General features: G+C 39.4%; 1 protein-coding gene across 1 annotated transcript in view; it reads right to left on the bottom strand.

Moving 5' to 3' along the window:
• The window catches only part of FDX1 (ferredoxin 1), a 35916-nt gene that overhangs the window by 1682 nt on the left and 11167 nt on the right, over nt 1–23067 (bottom strand). The window contains exon 3 of the mRNA XM_023208205.2: nt 4765–4894. Within this exon, the coding sequence (XP_023063973.1) occupies nt 4765–4894 (130 nt within the window). The remainder of the gene's footprint in view (nt 1–4764; nt 4895–23067) is intronic.

Raw genomic sequence — 23067 nt, 5'->3', positions numbered from 1 at the left:
CACTGTCAGGTAATGGTCATCTCACAGCTATAAATCTGGTGACAATATTCATATAGGGGTCTCTTCAACTTAGTTATGGAAAGCATATAAGTTCTGCATGTTGAATTTACCTACTTTTCAAAATAAGTATAAAAAGATTGCAAAATCAAAATGAAGAAGAATACAGAAAGAAAGCAGGGTATAAATTTGGAATTAACAAATATTTGTCATTTTAAGAATGACTATAATTTCCTTTTCTTTTTTTTTTTTTTTTTTTTGAATTCCTACTAATTTTCTTTTGTGTTTATTTTCCTTTTTTGTTTTTAGACAGGGTCTGGCTCTGTCACCCAGGCTGGAGTGCACTGGCATGATTTCAGCTCACTATAACCTCTACCTCCCAGGCTCTGGTAATCCTCCCACCTCAGCCTCCTGAGTAGTTGGGAATACAGGCAAACACCACCACACTTGAATAATTTTTGTATGTTTTGCAGAGACAAGGTTTCACCATGTTGCTTAGGCTGGTTTCAACCTCCTGGGGTCAAGTGATCTATCCGCCTCAGCCTCCCAAAGTGTTGGGATTATAGGCAAGAGGCACGGCACTCAGCCATTTTCTTTTCTTAGCAGTGATATATAATTCAAATCTTTGTCTAGAGAAGTCTAAATCACTCTTTCAATATGCAGAAAATATGTTAAGTGATAATACTGTGCCATATTTGAATTAGCAGTGCTTTTTTCTTCCTTAGTGGCATATAAAAAGAAATGTTAATCTTACAATCGACATGTCTTCAATTTGATGAAATGTGATACTCAGGTCTTGGTTTTATTAATGTATTCATCAAGCATTTATGGAAGCACCTAAAGGCATAATACTAAATGTCAGTGACGAAGACCAACTCAACTCCACACCTTCTTGTTGAACACCTCTTATTTTCTGGGCATTGGGATGCACTAAAGAGACAACATCAGAATTACAGCCAAAAAGACCAGCAGTGCAGAACCCAGCACTTAATACACCATGTTCACAGGCAACTTGCTTAACCTCACCAAATGCTGGTTTCCTAACCTCATCTTCAAGATGAGTAGGAGAATTCCTCACAGGACTGATGTGAGGATTGGTTGCTAATGCCAGCATTAATGAGTAAACTTTCAATCAAAGGGATGAGATGAGACACATTCAGATACTTAACATGTGAGACTGTGGCAAATGCCACCGAGGGAGAAAGCCAAACGGCTCTGAGAGGTCTTAGAAGAAAGCACTTACTTCTGGCCATGGGAGGTGGTGTTTGGCTTTGCAGGATAGGTAGGATTTACCATTTACTATTTAGTAAAAGATAAAGGAGAAAAGTATGTGAGGCAAAGGCAACACAACGCAGAGAAGCTCAAGCCACATTTAAGACAAGATTGGTGTTTTAGCTTGGCTGCTGCACAGCGTAAACAAGGACAAGGGGAATGATGGGCCAGAAAGGCGGCCAGAGGCACAGGCAGCTGTGAGTATCAGTTAAGGGGTCTGTGTTTCACTGGTGAGCAAGGAGGCACCACCAGGAAGTTTTGGAGTAAAGGCGTATGCTTAACCATGAGAAATACTGATTACTAATAGAAACAAATCCTTTCTACCAAGAGTTCTTTATTTGTAGAACTGGAAACAGCCTTCACAATACTCAATTATGCATTAAGCTCTGTCTGCAAGAGAGAAAAAGTGGCAAGCCAATTTGGACAAATTCACTAAGACAGCAGTGAGCTCTGGAGTCTGTTAATTACTCTTGGTATTCACATACAGATAGCAAGATGATGCTGGTCTTCAAGGAACTGTTACTTTAGTAAGGGAAACAGAGACGGAAACAGTTATCAGTGAAACACGGCAGGATACCAGAAGTGTGGTGATAGAAGAACAATAAGCCTGTTATGGGAACACAGAAAGAGACGGAACAAAAAGCTCCTGCTCACTCTAGAAAATAAGGCAGTGGCGCTGCGTGACTATCTCCTCACTCTCCTACTTCTTCTGCTTCCTTAAAGGTCTCTGGCTCCAAGATCCACCAATATAGACAGTGTCTCATACTTTAGAGAAGGAAACAGACAACAAGGCTCCCCTGATTTCACACTTTTGAGTCCCAAAACATTCTGACACCTGTGCAAACCTCGAAGTTATTTTCTCCAGTCACTCTTGCCACATATCCCTGATGGTGAAAATATACTGTGTACTGGGTTTAGTTTAGATCTGGGGTTTGGTTTTCAATTCAGAGAAGCAGCTTGAAACAGTAAAAGACTAAAGGCTTTGTGGCCCAACATAGCTGGATTTAAATCAGGGGTGTTACCCACTAGCTGTGCAGCCTTAAGCAAATCCGCGACAACTAAACCTTGTTTTCCCACCTACAATATGGCGATAGTACTGCCTAACCCTGAAGGTTAGAAATAATATTTAAGTGCCTAGGCATTACAGTAAATTCCCAATAGATAGGTCGAGATGATGGTAGTTACAATGCTAACAACTATCATTTAATGAACGCTTTCTCCACCAAGCACTGTTCTGAGAGCTTCACATATACTTTCTCATTAACTCCACACAGCAATACTGTGAGGTAGATACTATTATTATCCTCATCTTACATATAAGGAATCTGAGGCCTCTGTGTAGATTATCCATGCAAACTGGCGGCAGGGAGCAATGACAATCAGCCAATGTAAACTCACAGGTAATTCCTGAATCTCCCTTTCCATCAACTATTAATTCCGCAAGCAGTTGGTGACCACTGTTGTGAATCTGGCATTAGAGATACAATGGTAAAATAAGACATGGCTGCTCCTCTAATGGGAAAAGGGAGAGAGGTAACCAGTATGAAAAAAACAATGAGGCTGTCCATGTATCATCCATCCATCAACAATCAAGGTTAAGGACAACCAATAAAACATTGAAGCCAGGCACGGTAGCTCACACCTGTAATCTCAGCACTTTGGGAGGCCAAGGTGGGCAGATCACAAGGTCAGGAGTTTGAGACCAGTCTGGTCAACATGGTGAAACTCCCGTCTCTACTAAAAATACAAAAATCAGCCAGGCATGCTGGCGGGAACCTGTAATCCCAGCTACTTGGGAGGCTAAGGCAGGAGAATTGCTTGAACCCAGGAGGCAGAGGTTGCAGTGAGCCAAGATCATGCCACTGCACTCCAGCAAGGGTAACAAAGCAAGACTGTCTCAAAAAAAAAAAAAATGAAACGAGGTATTTTTGCTTAAAAATTAAAAACATTCACATAGTATTTAAAGTACATGAACTAAAAGGCTGAATTCCCTTATTTCTTTTTCTGAAACTTTCTGATACCCTAAAAATAAGTTTACCTGTGGTTATCAGCTTTGAACAAAATTCTTTCTATTCCAAATATATCAATGTGTTTTGTAAATGCTAGCTGTGAAACTCATTATACTCTTTCTCACAAAGTATTTCTACTAAAATGCTGTGTACTTAAGAATACCAGCCATAAAACACTCTAAAAGCTATTCCTTGCTCTCCATTATCTAGCTCTAAAACTTGGCAATTTTATCATCAATATTCTTGCTAGCTGACGTTTATTACAGACCTTTTGTATCTAACTGTAGCTCTCCCTTTTCCCTTTCTTTTCAATTAGAAAATTATCTATTACATGCATCTACAATTGTAACTGTATAAAAGGGCAAGCAGTTAGTTATGATTTAATTCTCTTTTTAAGAGACACAATTCTCAGAACCAAACCAATACAATCATTGGATTTAGTTTCTGTGTTAAGGGAAAAAAAGGAGGTGCTCATAGAGAACACGGCACTGAAGATGTGAGGGGACAGGCAGACAGTAGCCATAATCCACTCTGCTTTGGTGTCCAAAGAGATACTATTTCACCAGTTTGTCTTCCCAGGGTTATCAGTCTCACATCTACCAAGAGGGAAATGAACTATAAAAGGAACAAAATGATTCTTCTTCTCTAAATAAATACGAATGACCCGAAAATTTTTGTGAGGATTAAATGGGGTAGTTTAAGTATATAACAAAAGTGTAGCTATATAATATACATGAAATAAAACTATTATTACTATTTTTAATTTTTAAAAAAATATTTGTCATTAAGGTCACCAAACTAGAGTTAAACAAAGCCAACCTTAATTAAGTAATAAGCTCTCATTATCTTACCCCTTGAAACAATATACCAGCTAGCTACCTTCATTGACTCCAATTGAAAGACTAGATATTTTAAGAAAAAAATAAGGTATCACTTGATGTCACTTGCTACTGTAAATCTCACCACTTTCAAGAGTAACTCTACCTATTAATAACAAGAATAAGTTCTGATTAAGGTACACTTAGAAAAAGAACTATTCATTTTAACATAATTACTATTATATATTAAGTTTCTTTAAAAATTCTGTTCTCTTCAATAGGTAAAACTTTCCACTGTAATTGTGTTCAATTATCAAACCTGTCCTTCAAGAATACTATAAAAGCATTAAATTTAACCCCTCCATTCAGCTGTAATAAATATTAGTTCCTGGAGTAAAAAGAGACTAAAGAAGAGGTGTTAGGATCTATAACTTATACTTCCAATACTTCCAATTGATTTTTTTTTACTTTGGTAAAGTTTCATAAGGTCTAAACGATAGCAGTGAAAACAAAGAGAAATGCCACATATATGATACTCAAAATCTGTGACTGTTATTTAACTTGGTAGAATACTATTACATTCATGGGTCTGGTCTTACATAGACAACATAATAAAACATCTATGTTCCCAGATTATTAGTACAATTGAAGCAGTCCAAAAATCTTACCTGTCTGTGAGTCCATATGCCAGATCGAGCATGTCATTCTCCTCATCAGTGATTGCATCTAACTTCTCATATATGTGATCTTCAAAGATGAGGTGACAGGTTGAACAAGCCAGGGTTCCCTCACATGCACCTGACAAAAGCAACAAACACTGAACATACTCCCTTTTACATCAGATGATTCAAACCTGGTTCAGTAAAGGTTTCTAAATGTTGGAATCAGCGTTAGAATACATAAGTGAGGCCAGGCACAGTGGCTCACACCTGTAATCCCAGTGATTTGGGAAGCCAAAGCAGGCAGATCACTTCAGGTCAGGAGTTCGAGACCAGCCTGGCCAATATGGTGAAATCTTGTCTTTACTAAAAATACAAAAATTAGCCAGGCATGGTGGCACATGCTTGTAGTCCCAGCTACTAGGGAGGCTGAGGCAGAAGAATTACTTGAACGGGGGAGGCGGAGGTTACAGTGAGCTGAGGTTGCACTCCAGCCGGTGCAACAGAGTAAGACTCTGTCTCAAAAAAAAAAAAAAAAAAAGAATACATAGGTGACAGTTGAAAATGAAGAGAATAGGGGCAACAACCCTCCATCCCCTGCCGCACGCGCGCACACACACGCACGAGTTTGAAATCCCTCACGTTGTATTATTTCACAAAAGTTTTGGCTTGGTGCTATGAAGGAATACCTATGAAAATACATAGTCCTAACAGAGAGCTTAAAAATTAATAAGCTGACACATGCATATATATAAAAGTGTGTGCATTTTTAAACTTATATAGTAATTACTGACATAATAGCAACGTAAGTTATGATATATAAGAGGAACTAGAAAGCAATCAAACCTACCACTAAATTAAGTTAAATGTTTAAGTGTTACTGAGACTTTGCTTGAAAATCTCCTGACAAAGAAACCAACACCACATAAGTCAGCCAATTTTGCATTCAGCTGGCTTCCACCAAGCTAAAGTCTGCCACTCTGTAACTAGCACGTAGTGGTCCAGTGCTATCCCATGGAGTTTAATTCTTCTAAAGGATAGCTTTTCGTTTATTTGAGATTATTCTTCCTTCTCCCAGCTGAGCATCCTCAGGTCCTTCCCCTAGGTCCTTCCACTGTTTCTTACACTACACAGTTCTAAATCCCATCCCTCAGGCCAGTTGGGCTTTTCTTAAAATATGGTATCCAGAACATATTAGTATCCCAGGGGAGAACCCGACAACAGAGGCGTGCAGAATCAGAGTCTGGTTAAATCTAACTTTAAAAACAGTGATTCGGGTTTGTTTTTACACGAATTTTTAAAGCCACTGTACAATTTCAAAGACTATAGAATCCTCAGAGTAACTTCAGTTTGATTTATATTCTCTTTTGGAACTAAACATTCTATCAAATATACACAAGCACTATTAACAACTAGTAAACTTCTTAGTTTCCCTCTGAATGGATCATTTTAACTAGAGTTGTTCCTTCCTTATAATTTAAACATTTGTTATTCATATTTTACTGTTAAAAAAAAAAAAAAACAGGCCAGGCATGGTGGCTCACTCCTGTAATCCCAGCACTTTGGGAGGCCGAGGCAGGCAGATCATGTGAGGTTCGAGACCAGCCTGGCCAACATAGTGAAACCGTGTCTCTACTAAAAATACAAAAATTAGCTAGGCATGGTGGTGCGCACCTGTAATCCCAGCTACTCGAGAGGCCAAGGCAGAAGAATCGCTTGAACCTGGGAGGCAGGCAGAGATTGCAGTGAGCCAAGATCAAACCGCTGCACTCCAGCCTGGGCGACAGAGTGAGACTCCATTTCAAAAAAAAAAAATTTAAAAAATAAATAAATAAATAAATAAAACCATAGAGAGGTCTCTCTAAATCTTCATTTTTATTAAATCCAATTCAAAGCAATAATAGAATTATGGGAGAGGGAGACTATATAGTGAAGTACAAGAGTTAGGAACATGGGCTTTCAGCCAGACTTCCTCCCTTCAACTACAGCTTCCCTTTTTATTAACCCTGTCACCTTGGGCTACTTTACCTTCCATGTCTCAGTTTCCTCAAGAGTAACTATACTAACCTCACATAGTAGTTCCAAGAATTACACATGACTGCATACTTAATATATATGAATATATATACTGGCAACCATGACTGGCAGATAGTATGTGCTACATAAGTGTTGGTAAACATTATTATTATTATCTGGAAGTCACAGAAACTCTTAGAGTAATTGAACTTTATTTGTAAACATAAGAGGAATTAAGAATTAAGCCCCAGAAGTTAAAGAAATGGACTAAGGGCATACCACTAGTTAGAGATGAGTTAGGACTTCAACTTAAGTTTCCCAGTGCTGTAGGCAACTAATCATTATCGCCATACAATAATGTAAGTTACCTTACTTATATATTAAATGGAGAGAAAAGGCTCATATGCCAACAAATTCCTCCTGAAAAACAAAGGACACTGCTTTTTGTACCAGTGGCCAGTCGAAATGAAGAGTTACCATCCTGTTCTAGCTCTTCATAGGTTTCAAATTCTCCCCCTCTCTTCCCTAGGAAGCTTCCATTCTTTTAACCTTCTCTTAAAGGTAGTATTCTATTGTCTTATTTAAATTTTCATGGCTCAGGAACCTTAGCAATTGTTTCCACATCTTGCTTAAGTTGCTAAGCTCAGCGCTGAAGAGACTATTCTAATAAGAATTTGAAAAATGCTGAATATTTACAGATTAACTTTTCATGTCTACACAGTAAGTTCCTATTATACATTCTAGTCCCATATTTATTCTTTAAATGAACACATCACATTCATGATCCCTCATTATGTTATGATCCTTTTCGAACCTTTTCTGCCATAAAAACCTGTCAACAATTTATCCTTTCTTATTCTCTGTACTAGGAAGAAGTTCAAATATAATAGAAACTATAAGACTCAGAATGAAACCAGCCTATGTGAGAGAGCTAACACTAAACCAGAGAAAGCTCATGGTCAGACTGTGTTAGAACAGCTATCACTACAGAAACGATCTGTAGCAAGGGTTTACAAGACCCCATGGATAGCACTTAAGAAATATTCTGTCCTTGCCATGGTCAGGGCTCAAAGAAAAATTTAAAAAATAAAAAAGTAAAAAGAAACTTTCAATCTTGCAAAATTTTGTAAGAAGACAGATGATTCAGTTTTCTAGAGTTTGTTTTGAGATTTAACCTATATGGTTTACTAACAAATAAAGAATTTTTGAGAATATTGGAGACACCTATCCAAAAAGGGTATTTAGGAGGAAAAAAACCCTGCAAAAATAAGGTAAATATTTGGGTATAAAAAGAGCTTAAAACTCTGAGAAGAACAAGAGACTATTTAAGAGGGAAAAAAAAGTTCCTCCTTTTCTGTTTTCTTTATCTCATAAAATACTGCCATTTCATGATAGCTATGTCCTCCAATTACTACTTGTGTTCAGTTCTATGAGGTTTTTTGTTTGGTTTGGTTTGTTTGTTTTTGAGACAGAGTCTTACTCTTGTTGCCCAGGCTGGAGGACAATGGCGTGATCTCAGCTCATGGCAACCTCCGCCTCCTGGGTTCAAGCAATTCTCCTGCCTCAGCCTCCTGGAGTAGCTGAGATTACAGGCGTGAGCCACCACAGCTGGCTAATTTTTGTATTTTTAGCAGAGACGGGGTTTCACCATGTTGTCCAGGCTGGTCTCGAACTCCTGACCTCAGGTGATCCGCCTGCCTCAGCCTCCCAAAGTGTTGGGGTTATAGGCATGAGCCACTGCACCCGGCCAGTTCTGTGAGTTTTAATGCATGTATAGACTTGTGTAACCATGACCACACTCAGGATACAGAGCAGCTTCATCAGCCTAAAACATACCCTTTTACTGTTGCTTTGTTGTCACAGTCTACCCCATCCCTAACCCCTGGCAACCACTGATCTGTTCTCTATCACTGTAGTTCAGTCTTTTCCAGAATGTTCACATAAATAGAATCATACAGTGTATGACTGAAACTGCCTTCTTTCACTCAACACAATGCCTCTGAGATTCATCCAATGTGTTGCGTGCATCCATAATTTGCTCCCTTTCATTGCTAAGAAGCATTCCACTGTTTGAATGTCCCACGGTTTGTTTCTAATAGGTATTTGGTGGTGTCACATTGTGACTTTCATTCACATTCTCTACAAGAAATTAAAGGTGTAAAATATCTTTTTTTTTTTAACTTTGCCTCATTTTTTTTTCCAAAGCCACTTGGGAGTATGGCAACACCATTAGTCTCCTGTCCCTCTAGAAGAAAACTCGAAACGACACAGAGTCGTTCATACATGCAAGTTCAGTCCCGATGCCCCTCAATTATCTTTTTATGAGCTTATTTGCCATCTCTACATTCTCCTTGGTGAAGTGTCTGTTCATATCTTCTGCCCATTTTTTAACTGGGTTGTTTCTTACTGTTAAGTTTTGAGAGCATTTTACATATTCGGGATACAAGTCCTTTCACTGGATAGGTGATTTACAAGTATTTTCTCCCAGTCTGTAGTTTGTCTTTTCATTCCCTTAACAGTGTCTCTGGCAGAACAAAAGTTTTTAATTTTGATGGAGTCTAATTTATATATTTTTTCTTATATATAAGAAAAAATTGTGCTCTTCTAGTCATGTCTAATTCTTTGCCTACCTACCCACCGGTCCTAAAGATTTTTCTTTGTTCTTTCTTTGAGGAATTTACAGTTCTAGGTTCTACATTTAGATCTAAGTCAATTTTGCATCACTGTTTTTATAAGATTTATGAGGTTTAGGTTGATGCTCTTTTTTTTCCCACATGAATATCCAATTGATTCAGCATCACCTGTTGAAAAGAATACTCTTTCTTCACTAATTGTTTTGCACCTCTGTCAAAAACCAGTTGGCCACTGCCAAGAGGTGGAAACAACCCAAATATCTCTCAAGTGCTAAAGAGATAAAGAAAATGTGGTATACATCCATAAAATGAAATATTATTTGGCCGCAAAAAGGAATGAAGTATACAAACTAAAACACAAGATGAACACTGAAAACGTGGAAGTCGCTCACAAAGGACCACATATTATATGATTCCATTGATGTGAAATGTCCAGAATAGGCAAATCTATAGGTACAGAAAGTAGTGGCTGCTTAGGGCTAGGGAAATGGGGCATTGAGAGGTGGCTAGCTAAAGAGGACGGGGTTTCCTTTTGAAGTGATGAAAATGTTTTAAGGTGATGTTGCACAACTCTGAATATACTAAAAAAAATTCACTGTATACTTTAAATAGGTGACTTGTTTGGTATTTGAATGATACCTCAATAAAGCTGTTACCAAAAAAACTGCCCATCTTTTATGGGTCTGTCACTGAACCCTTTATTCTGTTTCACTGATCTACATGTTTGCTTGTCTCTCTGCTGATATTATACCATCTTCCTCACTGTGGTGTCATTGTAAGTCTTAAGACCTGTACTGTGCTTCTTCTAACATTATTCTTCTTTTAAAATTGTTTTGGCTATTCTAGTTTCTTTGCTTTTCCATAAACATATTTTGTTAGATTTAAACCTAAATTTTTCATTTAGGAAGCTATTATAAATGGATTTTTTTTTTTAGTTTTCATTTCCAAACATTCACTGTTAAGTACACAGCAATACAACTGGTGTGTGTGTGTGTGTGTGTGTGTGTGTGTGTGTGTGTGTGTGTGTTGACCTTATATTCTAGGACCTTGCTAAACTTACTTATTAGCTCTAAGAATTTTTTTGTAGATTCCTTGTGACTTTCCTCATAAACAATCATGTCATCTAAAACCACTTTTTTTTTTCAATCTATGTGCCTTTTCTTTCTTTCTCTGGCCTTAATACACTAGTTAAGACATCCAGTGTGATGTTAAATAGGAGTGGTGAAAGTAGAAATCCTTGCCTTGTCTTCGATTTTACAGGAAAGACATTCCATTTTTCACCATAAAGCATGATGTTAGTTATAGAGGTTTTTGTAGATTCCTTTTATCAACACCTTATTTTGCATAGAGTTGATATGGCACTGCCTTCTTATGTCCAGTTAAAACATGAGAACTGCCACCAATTCTCTATCTCTTTTGACACAGAGAGTTCGGAGCCATAATGAGCATCCCTATAGCTCCCAACTACGCTAGAGTCACAGCCCCAGATGCCAAAGCCTATACGCAGAAACAAAGTAGATAACATTGTCATTAGGCATCATCTTCTAAGTCTTCTTTCTTCAGCATCACAGAATTCCCAGGCTCCTATCCACCATGGTATCTTCTGCACTGAGAATCACCCATGCATATATTCCCACTATCAGACTCGGATGCAACACAGAGAAAGAAGTCTCTGTTTTTTTGTTTTGTTTTGTGTGTGTGTGTGTAGGGTGGGTCCAGGGAGTTAAGGTGTTCCTGGTGTGTGTGTGTGTGTGTGTGTGTGTGTGTTCATGTGTGTAGGGTGGGTTCCTGATCTGGGATTAGAAGGTACAGACTGGGCATTGTGGCTTATGCCTATAATCCCAGTACTTTGGGAGGCCGCAGTATGAGGATCTCTTGAAGACAGGAGTTTGAGAACAGCCTGGGCAACATAGCAAAATCCCATTTCTACAAAAAAGTTAAAAATTAGCTGGGTGTGGTGGCACACACCTGTAGTCCCAGCTACTTGGGAGGCTAAAGCGGGAGGATCACTTGAGCCCAGGAGGTCAAGGCTGCAGCGAGCTATGATCATACCATACACTTCAACCTGGGTGACAAAGCAAGACTCTTTTTGTTTAAGTTTTGGGGTACATGTGCAGGATGTGCAGGTTTGTTACATACGTAAATGTGTGCCATGGTGGTTTGCTGCACCTATCAACCCATCACCTAGATATTAAGCCCCATATGCATTAGCTATTTTCCCTAATGCTCTCCCCTCTGTGCCCTCCCCCAGCAGGCCCCAGTAAGTGTTGTTCCCTTCCCTGTGTCCATGTGTTCTCTTTTTCAGCTCCCACTTATAAGTGAGAACACGCGGTGTTTGGTTTTCTTTTCCTGCATTAGTTTGCTGAGGATAATGGCTTCCAGCTCCACCCATGTCCCTGCAGAGGACATGATCTCATTCCTTTTATGGCTGTGTAGTATTCCATGGTGTATATGTACATTTTCTTTATCCAGCCTATCACTGATTGACATTTGGGTTGATTCTATGTCTTTGCTCTTGCGAATAGTGCTACAATGGACATATACGTGCATGTATCTTTATAATAGAATGATTTATATTCCTTTGGGTATATACCCAGTAATGAGATTGCTGGGTCAAATGGTATTTCCAGTTCTAAATCTTTGAGGAATCACCACACTGTCTTCCACAATGGTTGAACTAATTTACATTCCCACCAACAGTGTAAAAGTGTTCATATTTCTCTGTAACCTCACCAGCATCTGTTGTTTCTTGACTTTTTAATAATCACCATTCTGACCGGCATGAGACCCTGTCTCTTTTTAAAAGTAGAAGAAAGAAGCAGCAGCAGCTACAATTACAAGAGTTAGAAGGTGCAATGCATTTTATCCCAAAAAAACAAGCTATAAATGGTGATTAAGTCAGTTGTGAAGAAATAGGTTCTGCATGTTGGCTCAAAAATTTAGCCAACATTATTTTTATGGGAAAACAAATTCCAAATAACAACCAGTTGACCTGAAAATAGACTATGGAAACAAAATGTATTCACAATTCACAAAATGGGGAGCTTTTTGTTTGTTTGTTTGTTTTTCACATACACAGAGAACCCTACAAAACAAACAGTAGAAGATAACCTATAAAACTATAAAAGAATAAAGGATATAAAATAACAATAACTACAAGGCTAAAACTTGCAGCTGATCACAATATGGGCATACTAATACATGATGTATATCAAGGAATAAGGTGCAAAATTTATATAACTTATTATGTACACTGCCCCAGAGTAATATTGGTGGCTGTCAGCTTTTAGTATCTTTGTAAGTGGTTGGCTATATAAAAGTAAATGAATAAGGAAAATGTGTATGTATATGTGTATATATGTATGTGCATGTGTATATATACATGGATATACACATATATGTAAACACAAAGTGCTCACGTTTTATGAGAAATGCATTCTCAAAGATTTTGAGAATTGTACAAGTCCCATATTTCAAGAATTATTTTCTCAATGAAACAAACTAGAAAGTGGATTCCTAAAGTTTAAAAATCTAAAATCCTCAAACATTTTTGTTTTAAAATATACTTAAGTAGAACAAATGTATGAAGTAAAATTCTTTACATTACTATACCCACCTTTCAAATAACCAAAAATACATCATGTCTTACAGCAGGCCCGGGCCACAGGCCACACAAGCAGGTGAGCAGGGGGCGAGCAAGGGAAGCTTCATCTGTATCTACAACCACTCCCCGCTGCTCGCATTACCGCCTGAGCTCCACCTCTGTCAGATCAGCAGCTGCATCAGATTCTCACAGGAGCGAGAACCCTATTGTGAACTGCACATGTAGGGGGTCTAGGGTGCACCCTCCTTATGAGAATCTAATGCCTGATAATCTGTTACTCTCTCCCATCACCTCCAGATGGGACCTACATCTAGTTACAGGAAAAGAAGCTCAGGGCTCCCACTGATTCTACCTTATGATGAGTTGCATAATTATTTCATTATATGATACAGTGTAATAATAATAGAAATAAAGTGTACAATAAATGTAATGCACTTGAATCATCCCAAAACCATCCCCACCCCAACCTCGTCCATGGAAAATTTGTCTTCCACGAAACCGGTCCCTAGTGCCAAAAAGGTTGGGGGCCACCGCCTTAGAAAATAGAATGGTAGTTACCAGCGGATGGGAGTGGGGGTGAGGAAATGAAATGAGCATCTGCTGTTCGAAGGGTACAAAGTTTCAGTTAGGAGGAATTTGTGTTTAACATGTCTAGCACAGGCCGGGCATGGTGGCTCATGCCTGTAATCCCAGTACTTTGGGAGGCTGAGGCAGGCAAACTTTTGAGGTCAGGTGTTCAAGACCAGCCTGGCTAACATGGTGAAACCCCATCTTTCCTAAAAATACAAAAATTAGCCAGGTGTCATGGTGCTCATCTATAATCCCAGTTACTAGGGAGGCTGAGGCACAAGAATCACCTGAGCCCAGGAGATGGAAGCTGCAGTGAGCCAACATCATGCCACTGCACTCCAGCCTGGGTGACAGAGTGAGACTCTATCTCAAAAAATTATTTAAAAAGAATTGTTAAAAATCTATAGCACAGCATGGTGACTGCAGTTAATAATAATGTATTGTGTATTTCAAAAGTTACTATCAGTAAATTTCAGATGTCTCATCACAAAAAATAACTGAGGCAAAGCACATTGTATACATGTATCAAAACATCACACTGTACCTACCCCATAAATACAATTATGATCATCAATTAAAATTAATAATAATAACATAGTTCATGCCTTAGCACCGAAAATAACCTGATTTAGGAACACGTAACAGCCATACTGATATTAGCCCCTGGGGCCAGCATTTTATCCACCATCCTGGCTTGGTTATACAACAATTTTCATGAACTTAAAAGTATATACATTTTAGTACTGCTTTGATTTTGTTGACATTTTGGCTAACAATTCAGAGTTCTTTCTCCTAAACTAACAGTAAGAGGTATCATGACAGGTTTTTGGCTTTCTTCCTAGCATTTTGTTACATCTAACCTCTGTTCCAAAATAACTCATTTTCAGATACATTTTTCAGTATTAGCACTTAATGCTCGGCTGAAACTGACACAGGCTTTAAAAATGATTTTAAATTAATAACCACAGTTTAAAATATCATCACCATAGTCAAGAAAATCATACAGATATTCAAATGTCTATAAACAGTGTGGTTCACATGGTGCTGACGAAGGATGGCAGGGATTTGTTTATAAGCTAAAATGGTACATCTTTAGCTGCAGTAACAAACATAAAATTTACAACTCACACAGCCTGCCAGCTTAAAATTATAGGATTCCTGACAAAAGTTTTGGTTTTCACAATACTTCTGATTTTGCTAGAGGAAGAATCTCAATACTGTTAATCTGCACAATTTCAAATATGCATATAAAATGACACGAAGAATAGTAAAACATGCTTACTAATTTCAAGGTTGGTGAACTCATGAACCAAGTTTTGCTTTTTTTAAATAGGAATAATGATAGTAAGCACTTGGGCAAATCCTCAGAAGTTCTAGCTGCGAAATTAATTCCTAGAGAAAGTCAGATCTCTGTAGACTGTTGTTCCTTTCCTTTCATGTAACTTCAGTGTTTGCCAATGGGAAAAGACATTTCATGTGTATGCATCTCATATTAAGATCATTTTGTATAATCTACTACGATGCTGACAATACAGATTGCCTGCCCCGACACCCAACCCCTTTCCCAAACAAAAATCTAGAGGATGGCTGCATGGGAATATTATATATTAGAAATGGAAATTATGTGTAAACATAAAATCTAATTTTCTAGAGTAAAGATTGATCTAGCATAGCCAGAAATACATTATATCAATAGGGACTCAAGTATGAAGGGAAAAAATATAAACTTATACAAACACAATCAGGATCTTCTGATTTGTATAATTTCCCTCAAAACAGACACATGAAGAAACTAGGTAATATTGAAGAAAAAAAATGTTAGTTGAGTAAACTAGGTAAGTTGAATCGCAGGTGTGTAACTGCCCCCTAGTGACAGAATATTATGATACACTCTGAAAACAGGTACCTGCATCATCCAAAAGACCTATATTAATATAAAAGTTGGCAATGAGAATGTTTATAAGTTTGCAGTTTCCAAAATGTATGACTGTCCCTTTTTATTCATTTGTTTATTCACTACTTCATTTCATATACAATGACGAATAAAATAGGAATGACTTTATCCCTCATCGAAGTTTATTGGGAAAGATACACAAGAAATACATAATTATAAACTGTGACAAATACTATGAAACAAATGAACAAGATGCTGAGAAGGAGGATAATAGGTTCAAGATAACAAGAGAACCACTACTTTGGACTGGGTGGCTGGGCAAAGCCTTGCTAAGGAAGTATATAAATTGAGATTTGAGAGATGAAAAGCTAAATTTTGGGGATGGGAGAGAGAGGGATGTATCTCAGAGAGAGGGTGAAGTATCTACAAAGTCTCAAAGGTAGGAATTTTGGGTGAGCTCAAGCTCTTGAGAAAAGGCCAGTATTGCCAAAGTGAGACAAAGGACAATAAGAAAAAAAAAAAAAAAGAGGAAGAGTGGCAGATAGGGCCAGATAATGCAGAGCCTTTCCTGGCTGGGAATACAGATTTTATCCTATGTGCAAAGAAAGTCACTCATGGTTTTGTTTTGTTTGACAGAGTCTCACTTTGTTGCCAGACCAGAGTGCAGTGGTGTGATCTCAGCTCACTGCAACCTCTGACTCCCTGGTTCAAGCAATTCTCCTGCCTCAGCCTCCCAAGTAGCTGGGATTACAGGCGCCCACCACCACGCCCAGCTGGTTTTCTTGTTTGTTTTTTGGGTTTTTTTTTTTTTTTTTTTTTGTATTTTTAGTAGAGACAGGGTTTCATTATGTTGGCCAGGATGGTCTTGATTTCTTGACCTCATGATCCGCCCGTCTCGGTTTGTTTTTTTCTTTTTTTTCCAAGATGGAGTCTTACTCTGTAACCCAGGCTGGAGTGCAATGGTGCAATCTCGGCTCACTGCAACCTCTGACTCCTGGGTTAAAGCAATTCTCCTGCCTCAGTCTCCCAAGTAGCTGAAATTATAGGTGTGTGCCACCACACCTGGCTAAATTTTGTATTTTTAGTAGAGACGGGTTTTCACCATGTTGCCCAGGCTGGTCTCAAACTTGTGACCTTGTGATCCGCCCGCCTAGGCCTCCCAAAGTGCTGGGATTACATGCATCAGCCCATGAGTGCCAGGCCCACTCATAGTTTTTAATCAGGGAACTGATACGTCTGATTTCTGTTAGGACAAATTACCCGGGTGCTAAGCTCCAGAGCAGAAGCAGGTTAGCACAGTGGCTGGCCAGCCCCACGTGCCGACTGTAGGGATGGAGCCAACAGGAGGTGCTAGAGATGAATCTTGGGGGCACAACTGGCAGGAGGTGCCAATGGACTGGATGTCAGGTGGGGCAGAAGGGGGAAAGAATGGTGCTCTACGGTTTCAGGTTCGAGCAGCCGGCTGGTGCTCATTACTGAGATAGGAAAGATTCGAGGAAGAACAGGTTACGTCAGGAGGAAAAAAGCCAAAAGCTGTTTTAAATATGTTAGATTTCCAAGAAGAGATGTAAAGCAAGAAGTTAGATCTGTAAGTCAGGGCTCAGAGGAGAGGTCTGAGCTAAGGATGTAAATTTAAGAGTTCATCAACATCTAGAAAGGATTTAAGGTCATAGAACGGATGAGATCACCCAGGGAGAAACTGTAAAGAAACTGAGTATTTTGGTCAGCCACGTTTGGAGTACGGTGTTCATCTGTGAGTAGGACATATGACAAGTGTGGTATTTAGATGGGCTCCTGCATTCAGCCTCAGGAATTAATGAAACAGCTGCCCCTATAATGTTGTGGTAATAAGCTCTTCTTTATAACGATAACACTGCACCCTTCCTGATTTCATTTCTTTCATCTTTATTCTAGAAAGAGGCTTAGGCTTAACTCTATCTTTGGTGAATCTAGTTTAGCTTACTTATCTCGAGCTTATCTTTAAATACAAAGATTTGTGGACATGTCAAGATACTTGATCTTTAAAGCTTTTCTTCTGAGTCTGAATATATGAATTTCTATGATACCAGCAGAATTCTTTAATTACATTTACATTAAATTTTCTATATTTCTTGGGCATTGGGAAAAAAGATTATTTCAGTGCTTATCTCTGTGTGATGATATCAAGTGTTAAATTCTTTTTAAATCTATTTTCAAAATTTGCTATAATGAACAATGAATCTGTATTAATACCTATGTTAACAATATTAGCTAATATTTATTTAGCAGTTGCTTGGATTTACTAATTTGATCTTTACAGCAATTTTATGAGGTAAATATTAATATTATCCCCACTTTACAGATGAAAAGATGAGGTATGAGTAGGTTAGATACCTAACCCAATGTCACAAAGCTGAAAAATGATAGAGCTGGGAAAGAAGCCCAGGCAGGACATTCGTCCATTCCAACCAATGACTTTCAGAAAACACTTTGTTTAACTGTGATTCAGAGTATGAATTCCATTTTACATCATGACCCAGTACACACATACTTGTAAATAGCTAACTAAACATTTAATAAGATAACACCCTTACAAAAGACGGTATGTTTTTATATGTTCTGTTCTTTTTGATTTCTTTAAAATGCTAGTTGGCTGGGCGCGGTGGCTCAAGCCTGTAATCCCAGCACTTTGGGAGGCCGAGACGGGTGGATCGCGAGGTCAGGAGATCAAGACCATCCTGGCTAACACGGTGAAACCCCGTCTCTACTAAAAAATACAAAAAACTAGCCGGGCGAGGTGGCGGCGCCTGTAGTCCTAGCTACTCGGGAGGCTGAGGCAGGAGAATGGCGTAAACCCGGGAGGCGGAGCTTGCAGTGAGCTGAGATCCGGCCACTGCACTCCAGCCTGGGTGGCAGAGCAAGACTCCGTCTCAAAAAAAATAAATAAATAAAAATAAATAAATAAAAAAATAAAATGCTAGTTGGGAGTGACTAAATTGATTTCATGATCCTGTAATAGTTGCCACCTGCAGTTTAAAAAAAAACTGGACTGTAATACATAGTCACAAGTGATGAAGAAAAAAATACTTTTAAAAACTTAAAAGAATACTTTCAAGTATTAAGAGCATAATACTTGTGTCTTAATTTAAAAGAAATTAATATAAAGCAATCCACAATTATTTATGCAAAAAGCATTTTACACTATTTTGAGAATATGTAGCTTCATGTAAAACAGCAGTTGGAAGCCATTTAAATAAACGTTAAAAATCTGTCTTCACATTTTTTATCAAATAGGACATTTAAAGAGCTTTTGCTAACTACAAAAATAAACAATATCTCATCAAAAAAATAGGCAAATAATACTGCCCAAAGCAACTTACAGATTCAACACTATTCCTATCAAACTACCAACATTGTTTTTCACAGAACTATAAAAAAACTATTCCAAAATTCATATGGAATTGATGCAGGGTAGATGAGCCCCAAAATTAGGGCTTAGCTCAGGAAGGTTCTTGGCTTTGCCCAGGAAAGGATTCAGGGCAAGCTGGTGGTGTTAAATAGCAACTTTCATTGAAGCAGCAGCGTACAGCAGCAGCAGAGGTAGGACTCCTTGCAGAGCAGGGCTACCCCACAGGCAGTGTGCCCAGAGTAGCAGCTCAGAGGTTGTTGTGCAGTTACATATATCATATACACACACACACACACACACACACACACACATATACACACATACATATATACATATATACACATATATACACATATACACACACACACACATATATATATTTATATATATTTTTTTTTCTTTTGAGACAGCCTTGCTCATTCACCCAGGGTGGAGTACAGTGGCGCTATCTCAGCTCACTGCAACCTCCACCTCCCAGATTCAACTGATTCTTGTGCCTCAGCCTCCCAGGTAGCTGGGACTACAGGTGTGCGCCACCACACCTGGCTAACTTTTATATTTTTAGTAGAGATGGGGTTTCACCATGTTGGCCGGGCTAGTCTCAAACTCCTGACCTCAAGTGATCTGCCCGCCTTGGCCTCCCAAAGTGCCAGGATTACAGGCATGAGCCACCACACCCAGCCAGCACTTACTCTTTTTAAGAGACTCCCTATTCAATAATGGTGCTAGGATGTCTGGTTAGACATATGCAGTAGTCTGAACTTGGACTCCCTACCTTTCACCATATACAAAAATTAACCCAAAATGGATCAAAGATTTAAACGTAAGACCTCAAACTATAAAAAAGATAACCAAGGAAATACTCTTGTAGACATTGGATTGGCAAAGGATTTTTGGCTAAGTCCACAAAAACAATTCCAACAAAAGCAAAAATTGATAAGTGGGACCTAATTAAACAAAGAGCTTCTAGACAGCAAAAGAAACTATCAACAAAGTAAACAGACAACCTACAGAGTGGGAGAAAATATTCACCAACTATGCATCTAACAAAGGTCTAATAGCCAGAATCTATAGGGAACCTAAATCAACAAGCAAAAAACAACCTCATTAAAAAATAGGCAAAAGACATGAACAGATACTTCTCAAAAAAAGCCATACAAGCAGCCAACAAACATGAAAAAATTGCTCCACATCACTAATCATCACAGAAACGCAAATCAAAACCACAATGAGATATCATCTCACACCAGTCAGAAAGGATATTAGCTGTTGGCCGGGCATAGTGGCTTACACCTGTAATCCTAGCACTTTGGGAGGCCAAGGCAGGCGGATCACTTGAGGTCAGGAGTTCGAAATCAGCCTGGCCAACATGGTGAAACCCCATCTCTGCTAAAAATATTTTAAAAATTAGGTGGGCGTGGTGGTAGACACCTGTAATCCCAGCTACTCAGGAGGTTGAGGCAAGAGAATCACTTGAATCAAGGAGGCAGAGGTTTCAATGAGCCGAGATCGTGCCATTGCATTCCAGCCTGGGCAACAAGAGCTAAACTACATCTCAAAAACAAACAAACAAACAAAAAAGAAATTATTAAAAAATCAAAAAACAACAGATGCCATGTTAAATGATGTGGCAGGGAGGGAAGATAATCTAAATCCAATCATCTTTTTTTATACAAGAGATGCTAGTGCTGAAAGCTTCACATAATTTAAAACTTCAGTTGAGATAATTTTCCTACAGAAAAAAAAAAAGGTAGAGGGGCAGGGCAGGGGTAAAGATGAATTTTCAGCACCCATAAACATCAGTCATTGCAGACTGAGGTACACTGCCACAGTTTTGTGCCTTCAACGATATAACCAGTTGTATTAGTCCATTTTCACGCTGCTGATAAAGACACACTTGAAACTGGGTAATTTATACAGGAAAAAGGGTTTACTGAACTTAGTTCCACAATGGCTGGGGAAGCCTCACAATCCTGGCAGAAGGCAAGGAGGAGCAAGTCACATCTTACATGGATGGCAGCAGGCAAACAGAGAGCTTACGCAGGGACCCCCCCCACCCCTTATAAAACTGTCAGATATTGTGAGTCTTATCATAGAAAAGCATGGGAAAGACCTGCTCCCAAGATTCAATTACCTCCCACTGGGTCCCTCCCACAACACGTGGGAATTCAAGATGAGGTTTGTGTAGGAGGGGACAGAGCTAGACCATATCATTCTGCCCCTGGTCCCTCCCAAATCTCATGTCCACACATTTCAAAACCAATCATGCCTTCCCAACAGTCTTAACTCATTTCAGCATTAATTCAAAAGTCCACAGTCCAAAGTCTCATCCAAGACAAGGCAAGTCCCTCCTGCCTATGAGCCTGTAAAATCAAAAGCAAGTTAGTCACTTCCTAGCTACAATGGGGGTACAGGCATTGGGTAAATACAGCCATTCCAAATGTGAGAAACTGGCCAAAAAAAGGAGCTACAGACCCCATGCAAGTCCAAAATAAAGTGGGGCAGTCAAATCCTAAAGCTCCAAAATGACCTCCTTTGACTCCATGTCTCACATCCAGGTCACACTGATGCTAGAGGTGGGTTCCCACACTCTTGGGCAGCTCCACCCCTGTGGCTTTGCAGGATACAGCCTCCCTCCCAGCTGCTTTCATGGGCTGGCATTGAGTGTGGCTTTTTCAGGCATACCATACAAGCTGTCAGTGGATCTACCATTCTGAGGTTTGGAGAGCCGTGGCCCTCTTCTCACAGCTCCACTAGGCAATGCCCCAATAGGGACTCTGTGTGGGGGCTCCAACCCCACATTTCCCTTCTGCACTGCCCTAGCAGAAGTTCTCCATGAGAGCCCTGACCCTGCAAAAAACTACTGCCTGGAACATCTAGGCATTTCTATACAACTTCTGAAATCTAGGCGGAGGTTCCCAAGCCCCAATTCTTGACTTCTGTACACTAGCAGGCTCAATACCACATGGAAGCTGCCAAGGCTTGAGGTTTGCACTCTCTGAAGCCACAGCCCTAGCTCTACATTGGCCCTTTCAGCCACAGCTGGGACAGCTGGGACACAGGGCACCAAGTCCCTAGGCTGTACACAGCAAGGGGATCCTGGGCCCAGCCCACAGAACTAATTTTCCTCCTAGGCTTCTGGGCCTGTGCTGGGAGGGGCTGCCATGAAGATCTCTTGACATGCCCTGGAGACATTTTCCCCAGTGTCTCAGGGATTAACATTCAGCTCCTCATTCCTTATCAAAATTTCTGCAGCCAACTTGAATTTCTCCCCAGAAAATAGGGTTTTCTTTATTGCATTGTCAGGCTGCAAATTTTCCAAACTTTTTTTAATGCTCTGTTTCCTTTTAAAACTGAATGCCTTTAACAGCACCCAAGTTACCTCTTGAATGTTTTGCTGCTTAGAAATTTCTTCTGCCAGATACCCTAAGTCATCTCTTAAGTTCAAAGTACAAATCTCTAGGGCAGGGGCAAAATGCCACTAGTCTCTTTGCTAAAACATAGCAAGAGTCACCTTTATACCAACGACCAACAAGTTCCTCATCTCCATGAGACCACCACAGCCTGAATTTCATTGTCCATATCATTATCAGTATTTTGGCCAAAGCCATTCCACAAGTCTCTAGGGATTTCCAAATTTTCCCATATTTTCCTCTCTTCTCCTGAGCCCTCCAAACTGTTCCACCATCTGCCTGTTAACCAGTTCCAAGGCTGCTTCCACATTTGGGGTATCTTTTCAGCAGCACCCTACTCCTGGTACCAATTTGCTTAATTAGTCCATTTTCACACTGCTGACAAAGACATACCTGAAATTGGGTAATTTATACAGGAAAAAGTATTTAATGGACTTACAGTTCCACAGGGCTGAGGAAGCCTCACAATACTGGCGAAAGGCGAGGAGAAGCAAGTCATATCTTACACAGATGGCAGCAGGCAAGCAGAGAGCTTGTGCAGGGAAACTCCCTCCTATAAAACTGTCAGACTTGGGAGACTTATTCACTATGACAAGAACAGCATAAGGAAGACCTGCCCCCAGGATTCAATTACCTCCTACCGGGTCCCTCCTACAACACATGGGAATTCAAGATGAGATTTGGGTGTGGACACAGCCAGACCATATCACCAGTATTGTTTTCCATTACCCTACACCAAGTGATTTTTTTGTGAGCTTTAAAATATTCCTACTGTAATGCCTTTTTAAAATCCT

This window comes from Piliocolobus tephrosceles, chromosome 13, assembly GCF_002776525.5.
Source record: "Piliocolobus tephrosceles isolate RC106 chromosome 13, ASM277652v3, whole genome shotgun sequence".
NCBI classification, from domain to species: Eukaryota; Metazoa; Chordata; class Mammalia; order Primates; family Cercopithecidae; genus Piliocolobus; species Piliocolobus tephrosceles.
Note: the sequence above shows the minus strand (reverse complement) of the source record. Positions and strands in the feature narration are given on the sequence as shown.